A 24,289-nucleotide genomic window follows, 5' to 3' on the forward strand; every position below is an offset into this window, starting at 1 on the left:
AGAAGAAACAAAGAGATTAAGCTAAAAATCAAATAGAGGAAGTAAAATGGAATATAAATTCATATATTGGTTGATTCAAAAGAGGATAAGAAAAAGAAATGAAATAGATAAAAAAATGATAGCATTTATCACTTATAATAGTATCCAGAAAGGAAATAAATTAGATGTTCTCTAAGGTCCTTTTGTAGGCTTCAGTATCTCTGATGAGTCTGAAGCCCACTGTCAGTTCCTACTAAGGGAAGTGAGTCAGGCTGGCTGTGGGAGAACTGGGGTAAAGTGGGGCTGAGCTTGGAGGCACAACAAAGTCCCCAGCCCTTTGTTCCTTCTCTCCCTTCCTGAGCATCCCTGATCCCTCGTCCTGAAGATCAGACTCATGGTTCCTGGGTCTGTGGTTGGCCCACTTACTAGTAGAGGGGACTGTGCTCATGAGTTTGAATTTGCCATTGAGATTAGAGCACCAAGTTAAGGTGATGATTAGGAGCAGGGTTAAAGTTGGAGAAGCAGCCAGGTTTAGATGAAGGCCTCATTTGGAGTCAAGAGTCTTCTCTGGAGTGGCTGCTGGATTTGGTTTGTTCCAGCTGTCGGGTGGGACTGAGCTGGGCACAGGATGAGCCAGTGGAGAATTTACACAATCTCTCGCGATGGCCACATGTTAGGCATATTATCTCTGATGACCAATAATCTCTTCTTCCTCCCTCTCTGGTCCAGGTCAGTCTAATTTCAGGACTTTTTCCTCTCTCTTATCAATGCAGCGCAATATCCATTCATTCATAAAATCTTTATCGATTTCCAGCCCCATACCAGGTCCCATACTAGGAACTAGGGATCGAATATGAACAAAACAAAGTACCTGACCCCGTGGAGCTGATGATCTACTGGTGACAGACAGGAAACACAATGTGTCAAAAGTTAGATGCCTGCAGAAACCAGGCAGTAGACTAAAGTGATCTTGAGGCCTTTGGAGAACCTGGGTTTGAGGAGGAGATAGGCTGTGAAAAGTCAGTGGGGGGCTGGGGCTGGGGCTCAGCGGTAGAGCACTCGTCTCGCATGTGTGGGGCCCTGGGTTTGGTCCTCAACACCTTATAAATAAAATTTTAAAAATGGTATTGTGTCCACTTACAACTAAAAAAGTATTTAAAACAACAACAACAACAACAACAAGTCAGTGGGGAGAGGCGCATCTTGGGCATCTGAAGACCGGGTGACATGAAGGCAGCCTGGTGGCTGTACACCAGCAAGTAAGGTGTTCTCATTTGAGATCATGAGACCCTGACCACTCTGGACATTCTGTAGAGAATAGCCTGTAACAGTGACCAGGGAAAACCAAACATAAGAAAACAATGGACTAAGAGATAAGAGCCCTGGATTCCTCAATAAGCTTTGTGATCTTGGATCCCTCTCTAGTCTATCTGTAGATTATCTGTATCTATCTGTATCTCTATCTGTAGATTATCTAGCTGTATCTACCATTAGTAATATCGGTGCTATTTATGTCATAGAGTCATGGTGGGAACTGGTGACAGAAAGTTTAAAAAGTTGCTTTTACAGAAAGGGCTATACAGAAGAAAAGTTGTGGTCATCGACTCTCCTCCTCTGCATACTGGACACTTGTTAAATTCAATGGGTCAGGTGGGATCTGTATGAAAATAGTTTGAGTTGCTGTCCTCTGTGAGCATTGTGGCTTCTGAAACATCACTCACATGGTGACTGGTTCACTGATTTGGTTAATGAAGCCAAACTCAACAGTGGAACCCAAGTGCCAGCCAGATCCTTTCGTTCAGTTCCCAGGCCAGGGACAGCTTTCAATGGGTTGTTATCAATCATCACCAGCCCCACTGAGTGAGTTGAGCTCCCCACTATGGAGAGCCACAGCTGGGATCAGAGATTTGCTTCAAGCCTGGCCCTATTGCCAAGACATCTCACTTCGCCCAGAAAATGGAGGAGGGAGAGTGAGGGCTCCGTAGAAACCCATGGGCAGGTGTTCAAGTATTGTGTTGTGGTTGCAGAGGGACAACTATTCCTGTTGTCAGGGGATTGAGAAATAAAGCCTGTGGCACATCAAGAGAGGTCATAGAGTTCAATGTTCCTCCAGCAATATGTCACCTGTGCCCAACCCTATCCCTGCAGGCCTGATCTGAATGGTTCATCACACAAATGCACAAAGCAAAACAAGAGCAACAAAATTGCAAGGAGCTAGAATCTGGGCTGGGGATATAGTTTGGTATGACCCTTAGCACTGCAAAAAAAAAAAAAGGGGGGGGGGAAGAAAAGAAAAAAGCAGTCCAACACTATCTGCAAGTACACTTTGGTTGTAGTATAAGGGATTTTGAGGTGAAAGCATTATATGTGCTTTAAAAATCACTTGATTCTCACAGCGTTGTTTTGAAGTGACCACTTTATCCCCATTTACAGACAAGGAAATTGATACTAAGAGAACTTAATGGATGTGTCCAAGATTATGAGATGAATTACAGAAATAGGACTCAGCCTAGGTCAGTCTAATTCCAAGATTGTGGGCTCCCCGGTCCTCAGGCTTACTGTCCTAACGTATTTGTTGTATCTCTCTGTTTCTCTTTCCATGGAGGACAGAGCTGGAGACAAACTGAAAACTTCTCAGGCCAGAGATGACTGAAGACAAGCTCAACTCTTGTCACTAATTTCTTATTCTACGATATGAAGACAAAACAATCAATTAGCCAGCAATTATGAATTAAAGGACTGTGGGAGAGGCCTGGCAGGACAGGCAGGAGGCATGCATCCCTGCAAATAATTCAAGAGCAAGACCCAGCCATGTCTTGCCCAGTTGGGAGGCAGTGATGGTCACTGAGGAAGGAGCTGACCAGAGGCTGAGAGTGAAACAGAGTCAACAGCTATAGGGAATGGGGGGAAAAGGGTAGTACCAAGGCTCAGCTGCCACTAAGGAGAAGCCAGAGGACCTTAACTGCTTCCAGTCCTGGAGCCTGGGTCTCAGCAGCCTGGACTCTTCTTGAGCACAGGAGAAGCCCAACCCAGGGCACTGGGTGTGCCCAGAAGAGCCTGCACCCACGTGTCAGGCTTGCCCTGGTGAGCCAGGCACAGAACATGCAGCTCCTGTCCATTTCTCCTCCAGAGCTGATGATTGGATGAGTGACCACGGTGGTTCAGAGCCTGGATGTAATGACTGGGCTGGGTAAAGGATTTTTTTCCCCTATGTGAGAAAAGACCCTGAGAGAAAAATGGGAAATCAGTGGGAAGGACAAATTAGTATGGATGAATTGCCGAAGGAGGCGGCTCAGTACAGTGCCCTCTAATGGTGGGGCTGGGCTAAAAGCTCCTCTGGGGTGACAAGGTGACTGGGTGTGGGGTAGGCAGGGAGGGAGGGCAGAAAAACCTGCCCTTCCTGTCAGCTGAGTCTCCCTGCCTGTCTCTCAACACTATTTTAAAAGCATAACCAGAGGCTTACTGTGCCCCCACCCATGGGCTGAGAGGGAAGAGGAGAGAGTTCACCAGGACAGCCCTACCCTAGAGGGTAGGGAGGCAGAGAATGGGCCTCCCCTCCAAAAGGAGGCTGATGTAGCAGTGACAAAGAGTGGAAGAGGGGTCTTTCCTAAAACTTAGAGAATGCTTTTGAATTTTAATATGAAATGATTTAAAATAAAAGCTTTCAAAATGTACTGAATCTGTACTACCTTAATGCACAAGATTTCTTTCTTTTTCAGTTCCTTCTGAGACTATTTTTGTCTTGCTCGCACAGTCCCTTTGAAAACCCATTAGAGTATAACACTGTGATATTAATGATTTGATATGAATAATCACATTTGTATTACACTTTGTCAGGTGTTGTGCTTAATCGTATCCCTAAGTCTGTAGAGGTAGAACGATTAGCATTCCTCATCTGCAAGATGAGGAAGCCTGGGCTTGGAGATGTTGGTCCCGTTGGTGGAGACTTAAACCTGAGCTTCAGGTCCTAAGAAGACCAGAACTTGGACTTTAGGCTTTGGACTCCAAACTGTGCCTCAGTCAGTGCTCAGCAGCACCCTCTTATGCATGGATTTCTAGACCCAAAGGAGAAAATGACAGGGTTTAACTGTCTCCGGCTCTGGGTTCTACCTAGCCCAGAGTACCTGAGTCCACACAGACCCAGCTCAAGGCTGTTATATTTCTTTTTTTATAATTTTTAAACATTTTTAGTTGCCAATGGATTTTTAACTTTGCTTATTTATATGTGGTGCTAAAAATCAAGGTTATATTTCTACTGAATTTTCCATTTTCCTCATCCCATGACTCATTCATTTCTTCACCTTGTGGGATGAGTACCTTTAATTTTTGAGAAAAAAATTATTTAAGAACGAATGGGAAGAGAGATCTTTTTGCCTGGCACCTCCTCTGCCACATTCTCTAGCATTCCCCACCCCCACGTCCAGCCCAGTGCCACTCCAAGGCCTGGCCCAGTGCTCAGTGTTTTGCTCCTGGCCTGAGTGACTACAGGGCATGAAGCTGGATTGGACATAATGCCCAGCATGTCTTTTCCTTTAGTTCTCAAGAGTCCAGCTGGGCCCTTAGGAAGGAGCCCCACGAATTCTGGCTCTCGCACAAAGACAGCAGTGGAAATGGTCTTCTTATCTCTGATTACCATGGTTGTGAAAAGTCTAGTTGGTCATTGAAACCTTTAAATTAATTGGAAACTTCTGGAGGAAGATAAAAAGATATTCACTTGGAGCAGGGAATGTGGAAAATGAAAGGAAGGGTAGAGAAGAGAAAGAGAATGGAGGTAGAGGGGATGGCCCAGGGTGAGAAATTTAGTGGACTCCCCACTGAGGTCCATTCTGGGCAGTTCTGGGGACCTTTCCCCTGCTGCACATGTCTACAAATAATCCCAAGTTGGACTGTGGAAAATAGTTTGATTTGCCTTTGACCCTATTTAACATCCCCAAGATACCATGGCCACACAGCCACCTACCTATCTATCCAGGGACACATATACCAACCACTATCCCCTCCATCTTCAAGATGGCAATCATTGGCTCTTTACTTAGAGGGGAGTCTGCTCTAGGGGATTCTGGAACTCACAGGAATTTTACTCTGATACTAATGCCTACTGTGAAAAACTTTAGTGGAAAGAAAAGTTTAACTTTCTTTTTTTTTAAAATGTACTAAAATAGAAAGATAAAACTTTCTTGCAAAGGACCTGAAGAAGGTTCCTGGTAAGCTAAGCCAAGGGCTGCACAGGTCAAGGGCATCCTTATTCCATTCAGCAGATTCTGCTAGAGTTTGCAGAGAATGTTCATTGTTGCACTTTGGTGACATTACTGCCGTGACAGCCACTTAATTATTGGCAACAAACTCGAGGTAGGAAAACTGAAATGTCAGGACAAAAAAAAAAAAAAAAAGATGAGGGTCATATCCCATTTGTGTCTGACACAGGTGTGACCATCATCCTTAGGACATGCTGCTGGCTCAGGTGTTCTAAGCACTGTACAAACCAGTAAGAGCTGAAAATCTAAGATGGACAATAATAACAACTCTGAGAAAGGTTTGAGTTGTTTCTGTATGGACTGCCCATGGCTTTGAGACCTAAAAGAGAAGACTCAGTTTCTACTCTTCTTCCCTTTCTGATTAGAAAACTCCTTGAAGGATGACACCCTTCAAGATCCAGCTAGAATGTCACCTTTTCTAGAAGCCTTCCCTAATGTCTCTTCCCTCTCTCTCCTGTTCCCAGGCAGAGTGATTTCCCATCCTAAGATCCCAGAAAAATAGGGCTTGAACTTCTGAGGTAAAGTATTGTACTTGTTTAGAAGTCTGTCTCTATTGGAGAGACAATAGCAGGCTGTGAGCTTCAGAGAGCAGGGCTATGTTATCACTTACTTTTCTAAGCTGGGTTTTAACCACATTGATGTGTGTGGGCTGAATACTCAATAAATGCTGAAGAATAGAAGAATAAATGCATGGGATGAATTAAAGATTTTAATGCAAGCAAAGGGAATGAAGCCCAAGTGCAAAGGAATTGGAAGGGGAATTTGGAAGGTGCATTGTGTCAACACTAACATTTTATTACTTTTTAAATGAGCTGTCTACTCTTAACAGGTAAATTTAGTTTGGAATTTTCTATGGTTTTTTTTTCTAGCTTGTAATTATGGCCTGAAGTTTTCTTTAAAAACTTGGCATCTGAGCTTCCCTCTGTAATACTCTAATATGTGATGAACTATGGGCTCTGTCTTGGAGTCATCTACTTAGAGCTTTGCCACTATCATGCTTTTAGGCCAAAAGGGATCTCTCCTCCATAATTTACCATTTGATGAGAACTCATTTTAAAATTTAGCCTAAGTTTAGAGGAGTTAATCTGCTATGATATAAAATTAACAATTAAGATAGAGCATGCCAAGACCCATTGTCTAAAACTTTTAAAATATGTCTGTCTCATCTTCCTTCTACCAGGGCCTTGTACATAGTAGGCAAGCACTCTACCACTGAGCTGCATCCCCAGACCTGGGGTAATCACTGAGCACAATGGGCATAGCTAAACTTGCCACCCCAGGATTCATATGCTACAGACTTCAATCCTTTGAGGAAACCAAGGGAAAACCCTTAAGTTTAAAATCTTAAGTATTTACAAGCACATTCAAAATATTGCATCCCTGATTTTCTTCAAAGGGCCAAGACAGGTGTGCATTCAAGAGAAATGCAAAGTTATAATGAGGTTTGCCTGGGAACCTCTTTCTTGCTTGGCACTGGAGCAGCTGTGAGTTGTGACTGTGTGTTAAGGTCTATAAACAAGTCAGGATGGCACCTGGTATTTTGACAGAGAAATGTTAAAGTCGGTAAACAAGTCTGCATGGTGCCTGGCAAAATGCCAGAGGGAGTGGTTTGTGAAGTAACAAAAGCGAGCCATTAAGTGTGGAGATTCCTTATTGGTTGACTGCTGTATCTATTTTATGCTAATTAGATAAGCTGTGTAAAATGTATAAATACCACTCCTGTCCTACAATAAACCGCTCCTACTCCTGCTGTATCAATCTACACAAGTTGTTCGCCACCCCCCAGTTATTTTGCTTCAGCCGGACTGTGGCAACTGTGGGTGCAAGTACATTTGAGGGCATATCCACATATGCTTTAGATATTCCCTTGTATTTCTCCCCTCCAAGTCCGACACCTCCAAAGGACCAATTTCAGTCCCCAGAATGATACAGATATAAAAGGCCCTTACACAGTCACTGGAAATTGTAAAGGAGCAAATATTGTGCACGTTATTTGTTTATGATTTGTTGAGTGCTCATTGTATGCCAACTGCCTTCCTAGGCATCAAGGTTGCCACAATATCTCCCCATCTTGCAACTGTATCCCTGCCCACTATTAGTCTGCCTGAGTCCCCTGGGGTGGGAGGGAGGGAAAATAATGGATAGGAAATGTCTTTCTTTTCCTTCCTCCTCTTCCCCCACCCCAGCCCCCAGTCCTTTCTTGGTATAGGTATACTTTCTCTTCAGTTTTCTCTGGCTGTAGCAGGTGCTTTCCTCTTTGGTATCTTTGTGAGATCTTTGCAGACTCCTCCAGAAGGGTCTCTTCTTCTGCCCTTACGAACCCCTCTCAACTTGCGCTTCCAGTGGTACCTCGATATTTTTCTGCTGGGCTCTCCTTGAAGACATTCACATGGACAGAATCCTCCTGAAAACCCCAGGGACCACATCTGGCCCCTGCATGTCATGCATCATACTGGACTCTGAGAGTACTGCTCATATATCCCCTCAGGAATGAAGGACAACATTCCCCCAGATGCTACCAAGGTCATACCCTTCCCCCAAGTCAGTTAACACCAATCAATGTAGGGGCAGGAAAAACAAACAAACAGACAAACAAAAACCCTTCACTCCACCCAGGGACAAATTTGAAAGGCCATTCCAGCTTTGGGTTTTCCTGTGGGTTGGATGAAGACCTTGTTGAGGCTGCCTGGAAATTCCTTTTCTCCCCTGCCCAATCTTGCTTCCTCCCCATCTCCTCCAGCTGCTAATGCAAAAGCACAACCTAAAAAACTTCCCACATGCTAATCTTGCCCTTCAGGGTCAGATTCTGGGGAATCCAACCTGCCACAGGCCCTATTGCCATGACTGAGGCGCCTGGAAGTTAACTTCCAGATGCAGCCCTCCACTCAGCTGCCATAGGCCACTTCAGCCAGGCTTTTAGCCATGGTGGTCTCCTGCATCTCTCAAACTCCAGGGTCAGGCTTCAGACTTTCTGCATAGTCTCCTATGAGCCCCAGGAGAGAGGAGTAAGAAGCTCCCATCCATTCTAGGAATGGGGACGGGTCATGTTAACCAATTGCTAGTCCTTCTATATATCATTCCATGCCCTCTCTTAAGGTGGACAGTGGGTAGAGAATGCATGCAAAACCATTTTGGAAGGGGTGCAATAATAAGTTGGCACCTATTATTGTGGGAATTCAATGGAAACTGAGGCACAAGAGTTCCCTTATAATACCTTGCAATACACCAACATCACTCCACTGGTTGGGATAAATATCTCTGACCCTCTCTCTGAGCCAATCTTAGTTATCCAAGCTTTAGGGCAGAGCCTGGAGGCCAATGTCATTATTTTTAGTGACAGAGCACCCTCTTTTCTGTGCATGCCTTCTTCTAAGGTGGGGCTAGCATGTCCTTTCCATCAGTCATTCCTCTCACATGGGTGATATTTTATCACCTCAGAAGTCACACCCATCAGCTGGGCAGCCTGGTCCGTTCAAGCGAAATTTCTCTGGGTCCTAGAGGTGGACAAAACTGGGACTCTGGAATTTTCACTTCCTCCATTTACTCCCTCCCCCACCAAATTTGCCACACCTATTGTTTAGACTCTGATTTTGCTCTTAATTTTCATATTTAAAATAATTTTAAAGTACATGAGTTATATGTATATTTGCCAATTTAAATGTGATTTGTGGAAGACAAAGGAATCATTACCACTTTAAAATGCCTGTTGATATCAGAAGCTTACTTAAAAAGTGAGTAAATTTGAATTCTCAATCTGGGAATTGCAGTGTGTTCAACTGCACTGTGTTCTCATGGAGGAAAGGGAACCCCCTAGCACTCTCTTATAAACACCTAAGATCTTTCATTGGCAAAACCTCGTCCTTAGACCTAGCAATGGAAAACATTATTCTCTAAGCTATTGATAATCTAGGTGTGAGGGATGGAGAAGCCAGGGTTAATTATAACTGAATCCTTATCAATGAATACTTGCACATTCCAGTAGAAAAAAAGTTTGGCCTCTTGTCAATAAAGTCACAGAACTCCTTGTGAAAGATGACAAATTCTGGATTTGTGGGACCCAAAGTGACAATGTTTAATAGTAGATGTAGCTTCTATGTGTGAAATGACCTCATGACTTTGGCCATACACAGGGAGTATGGTTTTCTGGTCCTGGAGTTCAGGGACATAGAGTGTGAGATCAGATTTTGTAAAATTATAAAAGGGTTAGTTTCATTTGGATAGAGTAACATGCAAGGTGAGGAAAGAAGTGGCTCAGAAAAGGCTTTTCAATATAGGAGGAGCTGTGGCCTCTGCCAGATGGTCTTTCCTTCCATCTCTACTCTCCCTAAAGCCAAATCAACTAAGTGGCCAGATGAGGGTCATATGGATAATACACAAGACAAAGTATGCATCAGACAGGGACAAGTGAACTTGCACGACCCTGAGAGTGCCTCCTTCAATTTTGAATTCTAAGGGCCTCTCTTGCCTATTCTTGATCCCACTGTGACAATGTATTGAAAGTTGTCAAATACTAATGAAATATCTCAGCATGCCAAGACCTCTTCTGATAAATCACACCCATTCCAACCTGATCTCCAACCTCATCCTGGATCACAATGTTTCTTTGATAAGGACTACTGACGCCATCTTTCTTCCACCTGAGTGTTGCATCCTAAGTGCCTGCTCTTGTTTGTAAGTTAACTCCTTTCTCTAGCTTATCCTTCTAATGGAATACTTTACAAGAGAGAGAACTAAAGACCCATTCTTGCCCCCTTGTTAAAACAAGTAGTTTCAGTTAATTCCCTTGGTGTCACAGCTTTTGTCCCAGAGCAGTGCAGTAAGGAATTGTTAAGACAGGTGGGGAGGATTTGCTGGGAGATGGGCAATTTGGTCCCTTTTAAGCTTTGCTTATGGGTGCCCTTTGCTGCCCTCTGTAGCCCTAATATCAGTGTCTCTAGAGATACCCCTCTAAATCTGGGACTCCAGGTCCCCTCTCCTATCATCTTTGAAAGTTTTCTCATTTAGTTATTCATGGACTCTAAAAATTAAAGAAGTCTGTATCTGGTTCACACTCTCAGCTTCTTCTTGTAAGGGTTGTTGAAATGAATCCTGGAAGAAATCTTGAGAGATCATTGGACCATTCAGCTCTACTCTAATCAAGGATGGATCCAATCCTTTGGGGACTTTATTATCTAGGACTTTTGGTGAATCTCTCAGACACTGCCAAAATCCCAGACATTCAAAGCTATTCACTGGGATTTCCAAAAAAAAAAAAAAAAAAAAATCCTGTTGTTTATCCTTGTTTGGGAACCTTTCACTTACAGGGCAAAATCCCAATTTCACAGGCTGAACATGAGGAAGGAGCTATGTTAATATGGCTGGTCTGCTTTTGAGTGACCCTTTACTTTTCTTCTTTCTTCTGGTTTTCGTTTTGTTTGTTTTTGTGCTGAGGATTGAACCTGAGCCTCACATATGCTAAGCAGACCTCTAATCCTACTTTTCCTCTAAAAAAAAAAAAAAAATTACAAAAGCTCATTTCATAACCTCTACTTTACTGAAATGTTCTCTACGGGATGGAGGTGTTGTTTTGTGACCTGCCAAACACAGGACTCAGTGGCTCCAGTGGAGAATGACCTGGAAGTTTCTGTTTTTCCCCCTGCTGCTCCGAACCCAAGTGAAGTAAGAAAGTTTATAGACTATTAGAAATATGTCTAACCAACTTGAAATTCTCATTAAGATAAATAAATGTGACTACTAGGATTGGCAGGCTGGAGAAGCTCTGAAGGAATTCACTCACCAGCTTCCTAGAAAATGTGCAATCTTTGAATTCACTGTTAGGCATGTTTTTTTTTTTTTTTTTTTTTTTTTTTTTTTTAACTTCTAGGTCTATATTCATGTTCAGCAGCTCTAGGAAAATGAGAAAATATATCCGGTTTCCAAACTATCTGTTGTCCCCCACCCCATTCTACTTTCTGAATCATTTTGAAGGCTCCTGAAAGGATTCTTGCCTCTCTTCCTGTGTGGAAGGTGCACAGGGGGTGGGAGGGGGTACCTTCTGAAACAAACCTATTTTCCCCAAATCGTTTCTGCATCTGATTCTAAAATAAAATGTTGCCAGAGGCTAAAGGGGGAGGAACAGCAAGGGTTCTGCCCCAGAGCGTACCAGTTCTTGGGCCCTCACTTTCTCTTAAACTCACAACTGTGAGTCTCTTGGGCCCTTCTGCAGGCTTCATAAATTAAGGACCTCCCCTGATCCTTCCTGAGGTTTCTCTGCTGGATCACACAAAATAGGTGGGGAATGGGAAGAATCTAAGTGCAGAGCCTGCGCACAGAACAGATCCCAGGCAGCATTCAAAGCGCAGGTGGAAAATCCCGGCGAGCCCTTGGATCCACGATTTCCCAAAACAGTAGCTTTCACCATCTCAAGACTTCTTGAACCTTGAATAACTAGAGCGCAGGTCTGAGACCCAGTGACTTGAGGAGATGCAGCTCTCACTCCAAGGTTACACTGGAGAACCAATTCTGAACTCATCGGAGTTTGCGCCGAGATGGGAGGGATATTGAGGGAAGAGCGCCGCAGGGCAGATAGCTCTAAGGCCTTGTTCTCTGCATCCCCGCCACAGCCAAACCACCCAGCACAATCCCGCAAACGACCCGGAGGAAGTATTGGGTGGGTGCAAACCCTACTTCCATTTCATCGCACGGTTTCTCTCGGATCTATTTCCCTGCCTTTCCTCTCAGAAGGCAAAGTTAGTTGCGTTCCACCAAAAACGTGTGCATCGCCCAGTCAAAAAGCGATGCGGCAGGGGTCCTCAAAATTATTCCCACCCGGCCGAGGAGCGACACAGCGGGACAAGGGACGCGGGAGCGCAGCGCGGTGGAGGGGCGCTGCGAGGTCCAGTTGCGCGCGGGATCTTCCAACGCCCGAGGTCCACTTCTCGTCCCAAGGGCACTGCGCGGGTGGCGAGGACATAGGCACCATGGCACACTCCCGCCGTCGCAGCACTTCCGAGGAACTCATTGCCACCACTTGGCCCCTCACAAACTGTGCCTCCTGGGAGAGAAGTGCCCAGGGGGTTACCCGCCATCGGGGGAACCTCAAAAACAACTCGCAGAACCGCGGAGCGAGCCGCGGCACCGGCGGGCCGAGGCCAAGCGGAGCGCGGGGGCAGGAGGCGGGCCGGGGTCAGGGCAGAGGCTGCGGCCGCGCCTCCCCATTGGCCCAGACGCAGTGGGAAGCCTGGGCGCGCGGCCGGCGCGGGCGGAGCCTGCTAGCGCGCGCCCGCCCCCTGCGCTCGCGCCCCTCGCACCCTCCCCCGCGCGGGCCACCCGAGTTTTTAAAGTGGGCTGGCAGCTGCGGGAGCCCGGCATTCGGGAGCGGCCAGCTGCACAGCTCCGGCGTCCGCCGCGCTCCGCCCCAACTCTCCTGAGGCGGCCGTACAATCCTCGGCAGTGTCCTGAGACTGTATGGTCATCTCAGTAGCCGCGCCCGCCTGGTCCCGGACTCCTACCAACTCCCGCCACCCGAGCCACTTTCTTTTCTTTTTCTTCTTCTTCTTCTTTTTTAAACTCAGAAAAGTGACTCCTGTCCAAGGAGAAAAGGAACTTTGAGTCTCTTCTCGCCGCTCTCTTTTCGCCTCTGACAACCTCCTCCCACTCCTTTGGCCGACTCCGCCTCCTTGTGCAGGTTCCTCCCTGTCACCTCTCTCCACCCCTCCCCCGCACTTAGCCAGACGCCCGCAAACTTCCACCTGACTGTGCGGGACGCTTGGACCTGCGAGCACCAAGGACCTTTCATACCCGCCCGGGTCTCAGGGAGCAGACGAGGGCCACAGGGAAGCCAGCGTTTGCAGCCCCCACCGACCGGGAAGCCCAGGTGTTCGACGTATCCAAGAGCCATAGCCACGATGACAGCTGACAAGGAGAAGAAAAGGTAAGCGGGCGTCAGATTCGGCAAGGAAGCTGGTCAGAGGTAATGGCCGAACTGCGGCGAGGCTGGCGCTACCGGGAGCGGTTGGGAGAGGCGTGCAGAAAGTCTTCGGGCCAGAGGATCGGCTTGGAGGGTTTTGAGCTAGAGAGCAGGTGTCGGGCTTGGGAACCTGAGTTTTAGTATTGCAGTTTTGTGGTTTGAAGGAATCGCGAATCCGTGCGTGCAATGAGACCCAGAGACCTAGGGAGATGACCCTGAGGTCGAGGGTGCTCCCGCGGCGCCTTCCAAATCTCCGGTCTCTCTCGGGACACCAAACTATCGCGGCCAGCTGGTTGAAATGTTTCTGGGTTGATGCCTTCGATTTTCTCCAGTCTCACAAGTAGGGGCAGCAGCCACGCCTCTCTACCTCCAGACCCCAGGTCCTTCCAAATGCTCTCCTATGCCTGCGATGAGCCCCAAATTAGTAAGGAAGGGGTGGAAGGCGGAGTGAGACGAAGGGACGTGCCCCAGCGGAGAGGGCCGAGGTCCCAGGCTCCAGACGCCACTGAAACTTGTAAAGCCCTTTTTCTTTCAGCCCGCATCTTGATTCCGCAGGAGAATGCGTAGTGACCTGGATTGCCCTGCGGGGGCAGGTGTCTTAAAGTGCAGGGAGGGAATGGCGACACTGGGAGTCTGACTCCCAAGAGGACAGAGAAGGGCAGCCACCAGCAGCCCGCCTGTCCTCTCCAATCTTTCTCGGCACTGGGTGAGAGGCGACTGGGTTCAACTCTCGCTGCCCTCCCACATCCTTCGGTCAGCACTGGGTCCCTCGGGGCCGGCCTTCTCCGAGAGAGGGTTGGAGTGCACTGCTTCGCGGCTCAGATGTGGGTACCGCCTTACCTCCCGCAAATGTACGTGGCTGCCGCCTGGCCCCTTAACTCCTCTCTCCACCGCGCTGTCCCAGTGGGCTAGAGCTTCCCATCCCCGCGCTTGACAGGGCTGGGCTGCAGGTGAAGCCGCAGAAGACCAGGTAGTGACCCGGGGGTGGTGCGGGACCCGGTGGACCGACCCATGAGGGGAGAGCCTGAGTGGCTCGGAGGGCTCTGTGCTGGAGCGGATTTGCCCTTTTCCGATGCCACTTTGGGAGCCGGGTCGAAAGCGGCGGCTCCCACCTCGGGGCGCCGATAAGGATTTGATAAACCAGAGCGGATCGCACCCGTCCTGGCTGGGCGCCCGGGCCCTTCATCCCAGATCGCTAGGGGAGGGGATTGAGCTCCGCTCGCCATTCTGGCCGAGCCCCCTTCCAGCGTCACCTCACCAGCCTTTCAGAGCTGTGTGAGAAGCAGCTCAGGCCAACTCTCGTTGCCCCTTAAAAGTCGCGCCCCCAGGCCCAAGGCCGGTGAAGGAGCCCTTGACACACTGCCCTAGCGTCCGCCGGGCCCTGGGAACAGCTCTGAGGTCCCTGCGTCTTGAGGGCAGCTAAGCAAGGGAAAAGACTCTTAGGATTCCAACGCTTTTTTGTAAAGTTAGCCATAAAACCAATACTAGTAATCGTTGGGTCAAACAACGAAGTTATAGACCGCCCCTCGGGAGCACTCTGGGTTCCGGAATCGGCGAGGGAACTTACAGTACATTTTACTACTGTGATGCCTATCGGCCAATGTCGCAATCACGGGGTGGGGCCTGATGGTAATCTTGACAAATGTGTGAAGTGTCAGCTTCTCCCGCGCGCGCCGGGTCCTGTGTTATTATGTATATCAATCTTCGCTAGAAACTTGGGAGCAGGGGGGAAATGATTGCGACACGCCCGACTGCAGCGCCTCCTTGTTTTGAGCTGATGGAGAGATGGAGGGAGCCTGAGCCGGAGCCAAAAGAAAGTTGTGTTACTGAGACTCCAAATTGTTGGCGAGAGTGGCAGCTTTAAGAACTACTGCGGGGACTGCCTTCGAACCCCCTATGAGGCCACTGCATGTGTTGTGGCAGTGCCCCCCCCCCCCCCCGGGTGGCAGTGCCACTGTGCTTGCCCTCTGAGACCGGCCTGGATTTTTGTGCAGAAGAATGGCAGGACACACAGAGTGTCCCTCCCCATTCACAGAACTCTGAGTAACTGTCCAGTTTCTGTTGGACTAATCATTTTGAGACTGATTTACTTTTGGCGTTTGGCTCTGTTTGCTGGTTGCAGGCTTCTTGGTGGACCAAGATGTAATTAAAAGATGTGAACCAATAATACATCGAATGTTGATGTTGTCATGTAAGCAGCTGTTGGAAGCTTTCCTGAGTGCCTTACACAGGTGGCATGACACCCTGGGAGCTCCCCACAGATAATTCTGCCTATCAATTGTTGAAAAGATTTGTGTTTCTTTTGGTTCAAGAGACATGTCTTCCTGAAAATATAAGGCCAGAAGCACTTTTGCAACTTTTTTTTTTCTAAGAATAGCCTGTCAAGAAGTGGGCAGAATGGTCATATGTGGATAAATATGTTAATACGTAATAACACAGACTTTGCTTTTAAATGTTGGCTGGCAGGCAGGCCTTGAGAGAAGGTACTAAAGTGATTTATTTAGGGTTTTGGTGGGGGCAGTCTCCTTAACTAGCAGGGTTCCTGATACTAGCTAAATGTGGAAGTTCCTGAGCTTGGGGATTGAAGGGTGATTCTGGTGAATGTCAATGAGATCCTTGGATATTCAGGGATCAAAGTCCTGTCCCAAAGCCAAACTGGAGTCTGAGCACCTTTCAGTAATGCTTCTACTACTTAGGATGAGGGCAAAGATGGAAGGGGAATAGAAGTCACCTGGACCAGAACTTTCCAAATGTTCTCCCTTCCCATGCCAGCTGGACTTAGTTGTTCCCTTAATAAAATAAAATCAAAGTCCGTTTTTTTTTTTTTTTTCCAACTTTGAAGGAAAAATACTGCTGGACAGTTTTTCTCAATTGAAGCTTATTTTTTAAATAAAGATTTCTTCAACATTTGATATCAGTTTTCATTGCATTACCAGAAATGCAAGAGATGGCACAGAAATGATGTAACACATGATCAGTTCAGATATTTAAATTTTAATTTATACAATTTTCATCATGTCCAATAGATTGCTGTAGTTTCAGTTTTTGTTTTTGTTTTTCCAGTGTCACTGATGGGGACTTTAGGATTATTTTATAAAGGATTGTGAAAACAAGCTAGCCAAATACTTCTCTTTCTGGGTAAGGCCCAGAGGGTTAAAATGACTTCTCTGGTCACAGAGCAAATTAACTGATAAGAACAGAATCTTGGCTCATTATCTTCAATTAGTTTTTATTTTTTCTATTGTTCACAAGAGTACCCCCAGCCTTGTAATGCCTCTAGAGTAAGAATGATTTCCAAAGGATTAGTGCACCCCACACCATACTCCCCAAGCCACTCAAAGTTGTAGAGTCACTTTTCTAGATAATTAAGACTCTTTAGGCTGCTGTAGCAGTACTCGCTTGTTTGGGAAAAAAATAAGGAAGTAGAGTTGGTGCTAGTCTCAGTATCTGTAAACTTTGGGAAGTATAGATTCATTATTTTAGTGTTCTCCTTTTATTTCCGTTAGAAAAAAAATGATTTATATAGGTAGAACTTACTAAACAAAACCAATGCAAGGATGGCTCTCAGTGGAGCAGATTGCTTTGAAAAGTACAGAACATTCCCACAGCTGCTAGACTGCTTGCTTCTTCTGTGAAGACAGCATTTTCACTATAAGTGAAAACCATGAGATTAAAACTGTCTACTTTGCTTAAAATCTTAATCTCTCTATCTCTCCATGTATGCATGTGTGCGTGTGTGTGTGTGTGTGTGTGTGTGTGTGTGTGTGTAGGTGATTTTCAACTTTCTAGGAATCTATTGTGTAAAGTGTTTAGAGATAGAAGAAACCAGTTAGATAATTCTTAATGCTCCAGGACTTAGCCTAATACATTTGAAAATACTTGCAGTCATTAATTATCTCAGAATTTTGTCTTTTCCACTTTTCAGGAAATCTGTTGTATCCATTAGTTGCTTTTCTATGTTTTCCCCAGTTCTGTCTTATACCAACATGATGGTTTCCCTTTTCATTTTAGCTTAATAAATCTTCTCTTTTGCTTTTAGTATCAGCCATCGCTGGCAGAGCATAACAGGTTGAAGATATTGGTATTATACAGTTGGGAATGTTTGCTCATGGGATCCCCAGAACCTGTTAACCCTACCCTCACCTGACGTTCCATTTTGCCTCTTCTCATGATGATACTCACACCAAGATTTATAAATTAATATAATAATAAACTGTGTTGAACACCTCCTTCTAATGTGGATAGAATACTGAAGACAAGAAAGAAATCGGAGATTTGGTCCTTGCCTTCAAGTTGCTCAGTCTGATTGGAGGGAAAAAGGAATACTTAAGAAAACTTCCATTTTAAAGTAGTTGAGATGTGGGGGTGGGGTTCTATATATCTTAAGGTGATTGATTTCTAATGTAATAAATCATGCATAAAACACAATATTCCCAATTTCAAATTTTAAAAAAGTAATGAAAAATCCTTTTAATATTGATTGTTTGGTTTCATATGTGTCAAAACATGTCAAAACTGATCAAATTGCATACTTCAAATATGTGTGTTTTATTGTACTTTGATTTTACCTCAATAAAGCTAAAAAAAAAACTGAAAACTTAAGTAGCTGGCAGGTTTCATGTAAATTTTCTGTAGGGATCAAACATTTTGACTGGTTAGCATTTCAGGTAATAAACGCGCGCACACACACACACACACACACACACACAATTATTTAAGAGTACTGTGTGTGTTCTGAGTGGGTGAGTTGGTTCAATGCCTCTGGACTCACACAGGAGAGGTGAATATAAAGACTGGCTCTCAGGGAAGGCCCAATGGGAGAAATTGGTATGGGATTAAAAAAAAAAAACATGGAGTGTTCAAGAGTATTATCCTCTATCATGAACTTTTATGGCATACACTAAAAATCTCCCAAAATTGGCCGTTTTCAGTACTTTACACACAGCTGTTTTTAGGTGAGGGACATGGAAGGAGGCATCTAGTAGGGGTCTGCATGAGTAGTAGGGACAGAGGTTTCTGATTCTACTGAGGGTAATAGTGGAGACAGCTATGATTCTAGAAAGGCCATAAAGGGAGAAGGGTTTTTTTAAACCTGGCTTTGTAAACAGGGTGGTCTGTGAATCTCTGAAATTGTGTGCAGGTTGTTATGTATGTAAGGAGGTCTGTTCAGCACTTAATAGCCTTTCAAAAGTTGCATGATTTGAAAAAGGCAAGCCCCTACCCTTGGATGCCTAATTTGGTAACTGTCTTAATGTTTCAGGATCTTTCTGTTTGGGTCCCAGATGGCTCCTACATTTCTCCGACATTGTCTCTCCCTGTTGTGGGGGTGGGGTGGGCAGGAAATTGATGTGTGCATCTAATAAAGATTTTGTGGTGCAGCTTAACCTTACCTGCACCTGGCTGGTCTGTCTGTGCACCTGTGTATCTGCCCTCAGTAACAGAAGGAAGGGAGCTGAATGCCCTGCATGGGGTTAATTCTGGTATAATTCATTTTGTTAATGCTTCTTAAAGTGTCTGCGAAGATCATTATTCTCAGCTTTTCCATTATTCTCAAACAATTATTTGGAGATCCTCTATGCCCTAAGAACATAGGTGCCCTTAATTGGAAGTATATATGCAGAAGGACAAAACAAAAGCTGAATAGGCAGTCATTTGTGCCAGCGCTGTCCTGAGAACTCTATGTGGATTAACTCTCTTAATCCTCATAACAACCCTGTGAGATAAGCCCTGTTATTATTCCCACTTCACTGATGGGAAAGCTCAAGTATAGCAAGGTTACTGCCCAAGGTCATGGGTAGCATGGGCACAGCTGAGATTCAACCTGGGCAGTGGGTGGAATTCATATTCTACCCCACCAGTGTTCCATGCCTCCTCACCTTGCCTGAGACCCATAAAGCATTTAATGTCATGTCTGCATGTGGTAAGCACTCTATAAATGATAACTGATTTTGTTGTTGTGTTTATAATTATTATAATGATTTTTTTCTTTTGTGACTCATCCCTTGTATTAAACCTCACACACAGGCAGGGATGGAAGATGTAAAGGGTAGACTTGAAACTCCTGGAATTTCTTATTTTTGATAGATTTTCCTCAACTCTAACAGGAGGTGGTTCTTCACTGCTCCTGGAAGTTCAAAGCTCTTCACCTCCCACCCTTGGCTGGTGGCAAGACTTCAATAACTACCCAGCCTTCAGACTTCATTGTGCAGGAGGACCTGTTAGAGGCTCTTCCTCTGTGGCTTCTGAAGAACCATCTAAAATCAAGATGCACAGGACTTCCTCTAGTTCTTTTGATCTCTCGAAATTGTAAGCACAGGAAGGAAAGAATGGATGGGGGATAAAGAATAGCTATGATTATTGCAATCGTATGGTGCGTTTCTATAGAAGCCTTTCACTGGAAAGCACTAAGCTTTCATAGCTGTTGCACCACTGGTCTTTGCACTGTGGATCTAGAGAGATTTTGGAGAGTTCCCAGTGTTGTAAACCATAATTGCATTGATGCATATCACACCAGAGGGAGAAGCCAGCCATATCAGCAACTGTGTTTTAGTGTGTGTGGTGGCTCTCCATGAATATGTACCTCTGATGGCATCTGCAGACTTGTATGTTGGTGCCAGTTTCCAGTCCTGCTGTTGGAAGACACAGAATTGATTTAAAGCACAAAGTCTAGAAGAGTGTTGAGCCCCTTTGAGATCTCTAGAGCCAAAGAGACAGGTACAGAATGGACCAGAATGTTATCTACTTCTAAGTGGCCTTTTCTCTAACCTCTCAAGAAATACTGGTTTGCATGATTGCTTTAGGCTGTTTCCAGAGGTTCCTAGTACATCAGCAAAACTCGTGTTATAGGCCATCACCACCAGAACTTCACATGTTCCTAGGGGACACAGTTTCCCACCTTGACTTGGAAAGACTCTTCAGTTTTACAGTTATGCATAATTTCTATGCCAGATAACGATTCCAGGAAGCAGATATTTCATAAAGGATGGTTTTCCAATAAGGAAAGTGAACACATTAAAAATTACATTTATTTGCCATGTACTTATCTTGCATTTTCTTAATTCCACAGAGTCATAAAAGTGAATTGTTAGAATTCTTCTTATATAATCCCATGACTTCCTGTTACTTCCCTTTTCATAGCTCCTTCTAATTAAAAAAAATATATATCAAATCTAAGCGACAAGTGCTAGGAATCATAGCAAATTAGTGATTTTACTTGGTTAGGCTTTGTAATCAAGCACACGGGGGCAAAAATTGATCCATAAAGCAGCACTCGTGACTGTGATGTTGGAGGTTAACCCCCGCTACCCTGTTGGCTGCCCCCGAAAGTTGAGGGTACAGCCAGAGGCATTCTTAGAAGTTAACCAATGTCTAGACAACTTTGGTTGCCTCTTTTGATCTCATTTTTAGTTTGAGGTACCCTGGTTTTGGTCTCTATGTGAAACTCTTAGTTTGCTATGAGTAAGAGGAAATAAGGGCTCAATGTGAAAAAGTTTAGAAGTCTTTTACAAATCCTTTAAAATATATCAATTTTAGTATTTTTTAAATTATCATTTAAATCACTATGCTGTGTGTCTATCTAGATGGTGTCTGTCTCCTGATGTTTGATTACTACTAACAAACAGAAATACTCTACTCCTGATAAAACAAACTTTTTTGTCACCACTTTGTGTAAAACAAACTTTTCATACTGTCACCACTTTGCCCTAATTCCCTTTGGATAGGGTGACAGGGAGAAAAACAAAAAGGATAATACATTATACTCATCTTGCATTTGAGAGCTGGAGTTGCAGAATAAAGCAGACCACACTCTCTAAAGCAGAACGTAGGAGTGGGCTCAGGTTTCCTTGGTGAATCTCAGCCTATGTACCACCTTAGGCTCCAGCTTCAAGGTAACAAGCCAAGAGCACAAAGGAGTGACTCAAACTGCAACGCTAACTCTTCTCATTACTAATGAGTAATTACAGCAAATATTTACAGGCCTCCTTCCTACCTTTACGACTTCCTGTTGCTGAAGCACTTTGGAGTATTGAGAAAGATTGTTCTGGAAAAATACGTCATACACAGTTGCAGGAAAGAATGCTTTAAGCACACAGAAAAAAATCAGTTACTTTGTTTATGAATTTCACGTGGAAACAAGAGAAAATTATGCCTGTGAGTGGCTCTTTGAGAATCCTGAATATCAAAACCAGTTTTTAAAAACTCAATTCTGACTATGGGGAAATGGCACAAATGATATTTTTAAAGAGTCCTCTAGAAATAATAGGACTGTACAAGTTAGTGAAGTAAAATTTGGGATTGAAGCCTGGGCCATTAGATAAACCTCTTTTATGAACAAATGACCTCTACAGTATTTTATGAGCATATGACTACTACAGTATGTTTCTGAATGAAAACGATTATGCTTAATAGATTAAATCAGGGCATATAAAATATGCCATGTGGGGGATTCAGGAATCTAGAACAATATCATTTACTTTATAAAGATTCCAGAATAAATCCTGAGAATGCTCATTTTCTGTATATGGAGTTTAAAAAGCAGCCAGTGAAATTGCTTGCTCAGTAAGTTTCTGTAAACCACTGTACCTTTATATTTCTCTTCTATGTGTCCAAGAGTTCTCAGATACTATTTTAGAATGGCAGCATTCACTCCAGCACTGGCTGAGGTCGATGGAGCTAATTTTGGTGCCCAGGGTGAAGGGAGAGAAAAGGCCGGTACAGAGCCAAAAGGCTTTCTGGTGCTGGGTTTGGAGCAGTGTGGTGTTACCAGACACACCACATTTCACCTTTAGAACCTTATTTGTATGCTTGCACAACAGGTGTTTACCCAGATATTCAGATAAGGAAAGTATGAAGGTCACATTTCACTGGTGACAGGGGAGCTTCTATAAATGTAACCATATCACCATGCAGTAGGAGTTGGTCATTGATTCTATTCGGGGGACTGAGGGGTGGGTGAAGCATGGGAGCAAGGCCCTTTTCGGCTTCTCTTTTTGGCTTTCTTGCCATCTCTCTGCTTGCCTTGGCTCAGCTGTCATGCCCCTCCCATTTGGTGAGGTTTTTGGACATGGTCAGGAAGCTAGGGAGATCCTCCTGGTCAACTGGGTGGTCTGCTACTCTGGAGTCTTATGGTGTTCCATGGAAATTCGTGCCCCATGCGTTGGCCTGCTCTGTGACTAACTGGGAAGCACTCTGACTGCCAACATAGCTTTCCTGGCCTCTCACACAATACTGGCACAGTGCCAATGCTGCCCATATTTTAGGTCACTTCTGCAGGGTTGCTCTGTCCTGGAAGCATAATCTTTAATGTGGGAAGGGGGTTTCTTCTGTGACCTTGGGCATTTCTCTGAATGATCTCTAAGATCAGCTACATACTTGGGGCCTGAATGAAAACATGGGGCCATGGCCCAATTTTCTTTCCAAGGGCAGCCTGCATGGCAATGGGGGGTAACTTCACTGGCAACAAGTAGCCTACCCCAGCTCTTTCACTCCCCTCACAATCATCCAGGGTACTACTTGAGTTCAGAGACACAAGCCTCCTCTCTCTGCCCCAAAGAAGTGTCATGGTACTCGTTCCTGCCTGCTCCCTCACACTTATCCACACCTGGATGCTACTCTTCCTACCCAAACAGCTCTTGCCTTCCCAGTGTAAGCCCAAGTTCCCAATTGACATGGAATTCTGTAGTAATTCTCACACTGGCACTTCCCCTTCCATTCCTTACTAGCTCCTGGTTATATTTGCCAAAGAGCCTGATTGTATTTCCTTGTTATCTAATGACATTTTATTTGTTCTTGCCTTTCCAAGAAGATTGCAAGTTGCTTGCTAAAGAGCAGGGATGTGTAACTTTTCTGATGTGCCCTAGAATACCTTGGGTTTTTGTTTTCCTGGCTCTGAAATCATGTTCAGTTAAAAAAAAAAAAAATCATGCGATTACTTTGTTGATGTCCCTTGGGCTATCTTGAGCTATTTGGAAAGCTTTCCTCTTGGGCTCTGCTTTCTCCATGTAGATATGAAAAACCCTTCACTGAAAAAGAAAAAAATTGGAGGGACCACAGGAAAACAAGATATTATATCAAATTCAGGCCTCATGCCAGTATTATGCAAATGCTTCACATCAAGAATGCCTTGTAGGGCTGGGGTTGTGGCTCAGTGGTAGAGTGCTTGCCTCGCATGTGTGAAGCCCTGGGTTCCCTCCCCAGTACTGTGGGAAACAAACAAGATTGCTCCATACACTAAGGCAAACACCAGCCAAACAATATACTCCAGCTTAATCTCAAAGTTAAAAAATTTCCAGGTGAGAAAGTTGTGCAAGGGGCAGCAGCTCTCAAAGAGCATCTTCCCTGGGGAAACTTCTCTGATTAGATGTGCATTGGTTACCCTTTTGTTAATTTGGCCTTCTGTTTGTATTTTATTATTTGTACAGTGCTTTTACGACTTGCTTTTGAGTATGTGTGTCTGTCTCTGATGAATAGTGAGCTGGTAAGCCCTTGACCAGCTGGGACCCAGTCATCTTTTTCTGTTCTTTCTTCCCATAGCACCCAGAACAGACCTCTGTTCTGTCCACATTTGAGGTGTTCAGTAGTTATTTATAGACTGAGTAATTCTGTGTTAGGGATTTGGGGAGATCTTGTAAATAGATCTTGTGTGCTGTGAATAGTTAGAAAAAGGAGTGACTGGCATAGATAGAGGAAGGTTTAACAGAGGAGCATTAAGGTCTAGATCTTGAAGATTCGGTAGAATTTGGATAGGCGGATGGTTGTAGGGCATTTCAGTGTGGGTGGACAGTAGGATAAAAATGATGAGACAGGAGTAAGCAGAGTGCACAGGCCAGCGCTGGTGAGCACCTCCTTCCAGAACTGAATCCGAAGCTCTATTACTAGATGGGGGGGGGGAGGGAAGGAGGGAGGAGGCCTGGGCTGGTGCTGGGAATTTAGAGACAAGACTCCCAAGTTATACTTAATAGAAATCTTAGGCTGCCTTAGTACATAAGGAGCTGTGCTTCCCTCTTTTGGAACATTAGTAGCTGCTCAGGGCACCACCAGTATCTCTCTAACCATGAGCCTGGTACTAGTGTGAGAACCCAGGGGTTGTTGGAGGAGCTCACAGTTG

General features: G+C 44.9%; 1 protein-coding gene across 1 annotated transcript in view; it reads left to right on the top strand.

Annotated features, from left to right (window-relative positions):
• The first annotated feature begins 12,566 nt into the window (after nt 1-12,566).
• The window catches only part of Epas1 (endothelial PAS domain protein 1), an 83,449-nt gene continuing 71,726 nt past the window's right edge, over nt 12,567-24,289 (top strand). Inside the window, exon 1 of the mRNA XM_076833473.2 lies at nt 12,567-13,146. Within this exon, the coding sequence (XP_076689588.1) occupies nt 13,121-13,146 (26 nt within the window). The 5' untranslated portion in view covers nt 12,567-13,120. The remainder of the gene's footprint in view (nt 13,147-24,289) is intronic.

This window comes from Callospermophilus lateralis, chromosome 14 (genome assembly GCF_048772815.1).
Source record: "Callospermophilus lateralis isolate mCalLat2 chromosome 14, mCalLat2.hap1, whole genome shotgun sequence".
Taxonomy (NCBI): domain Eukaryota; kingdom Metazoa; phylum Chordata; class Mammalia; order Rodentia; family Sciuridae; genus Callospermophilus; species Callospermophilus lateralis.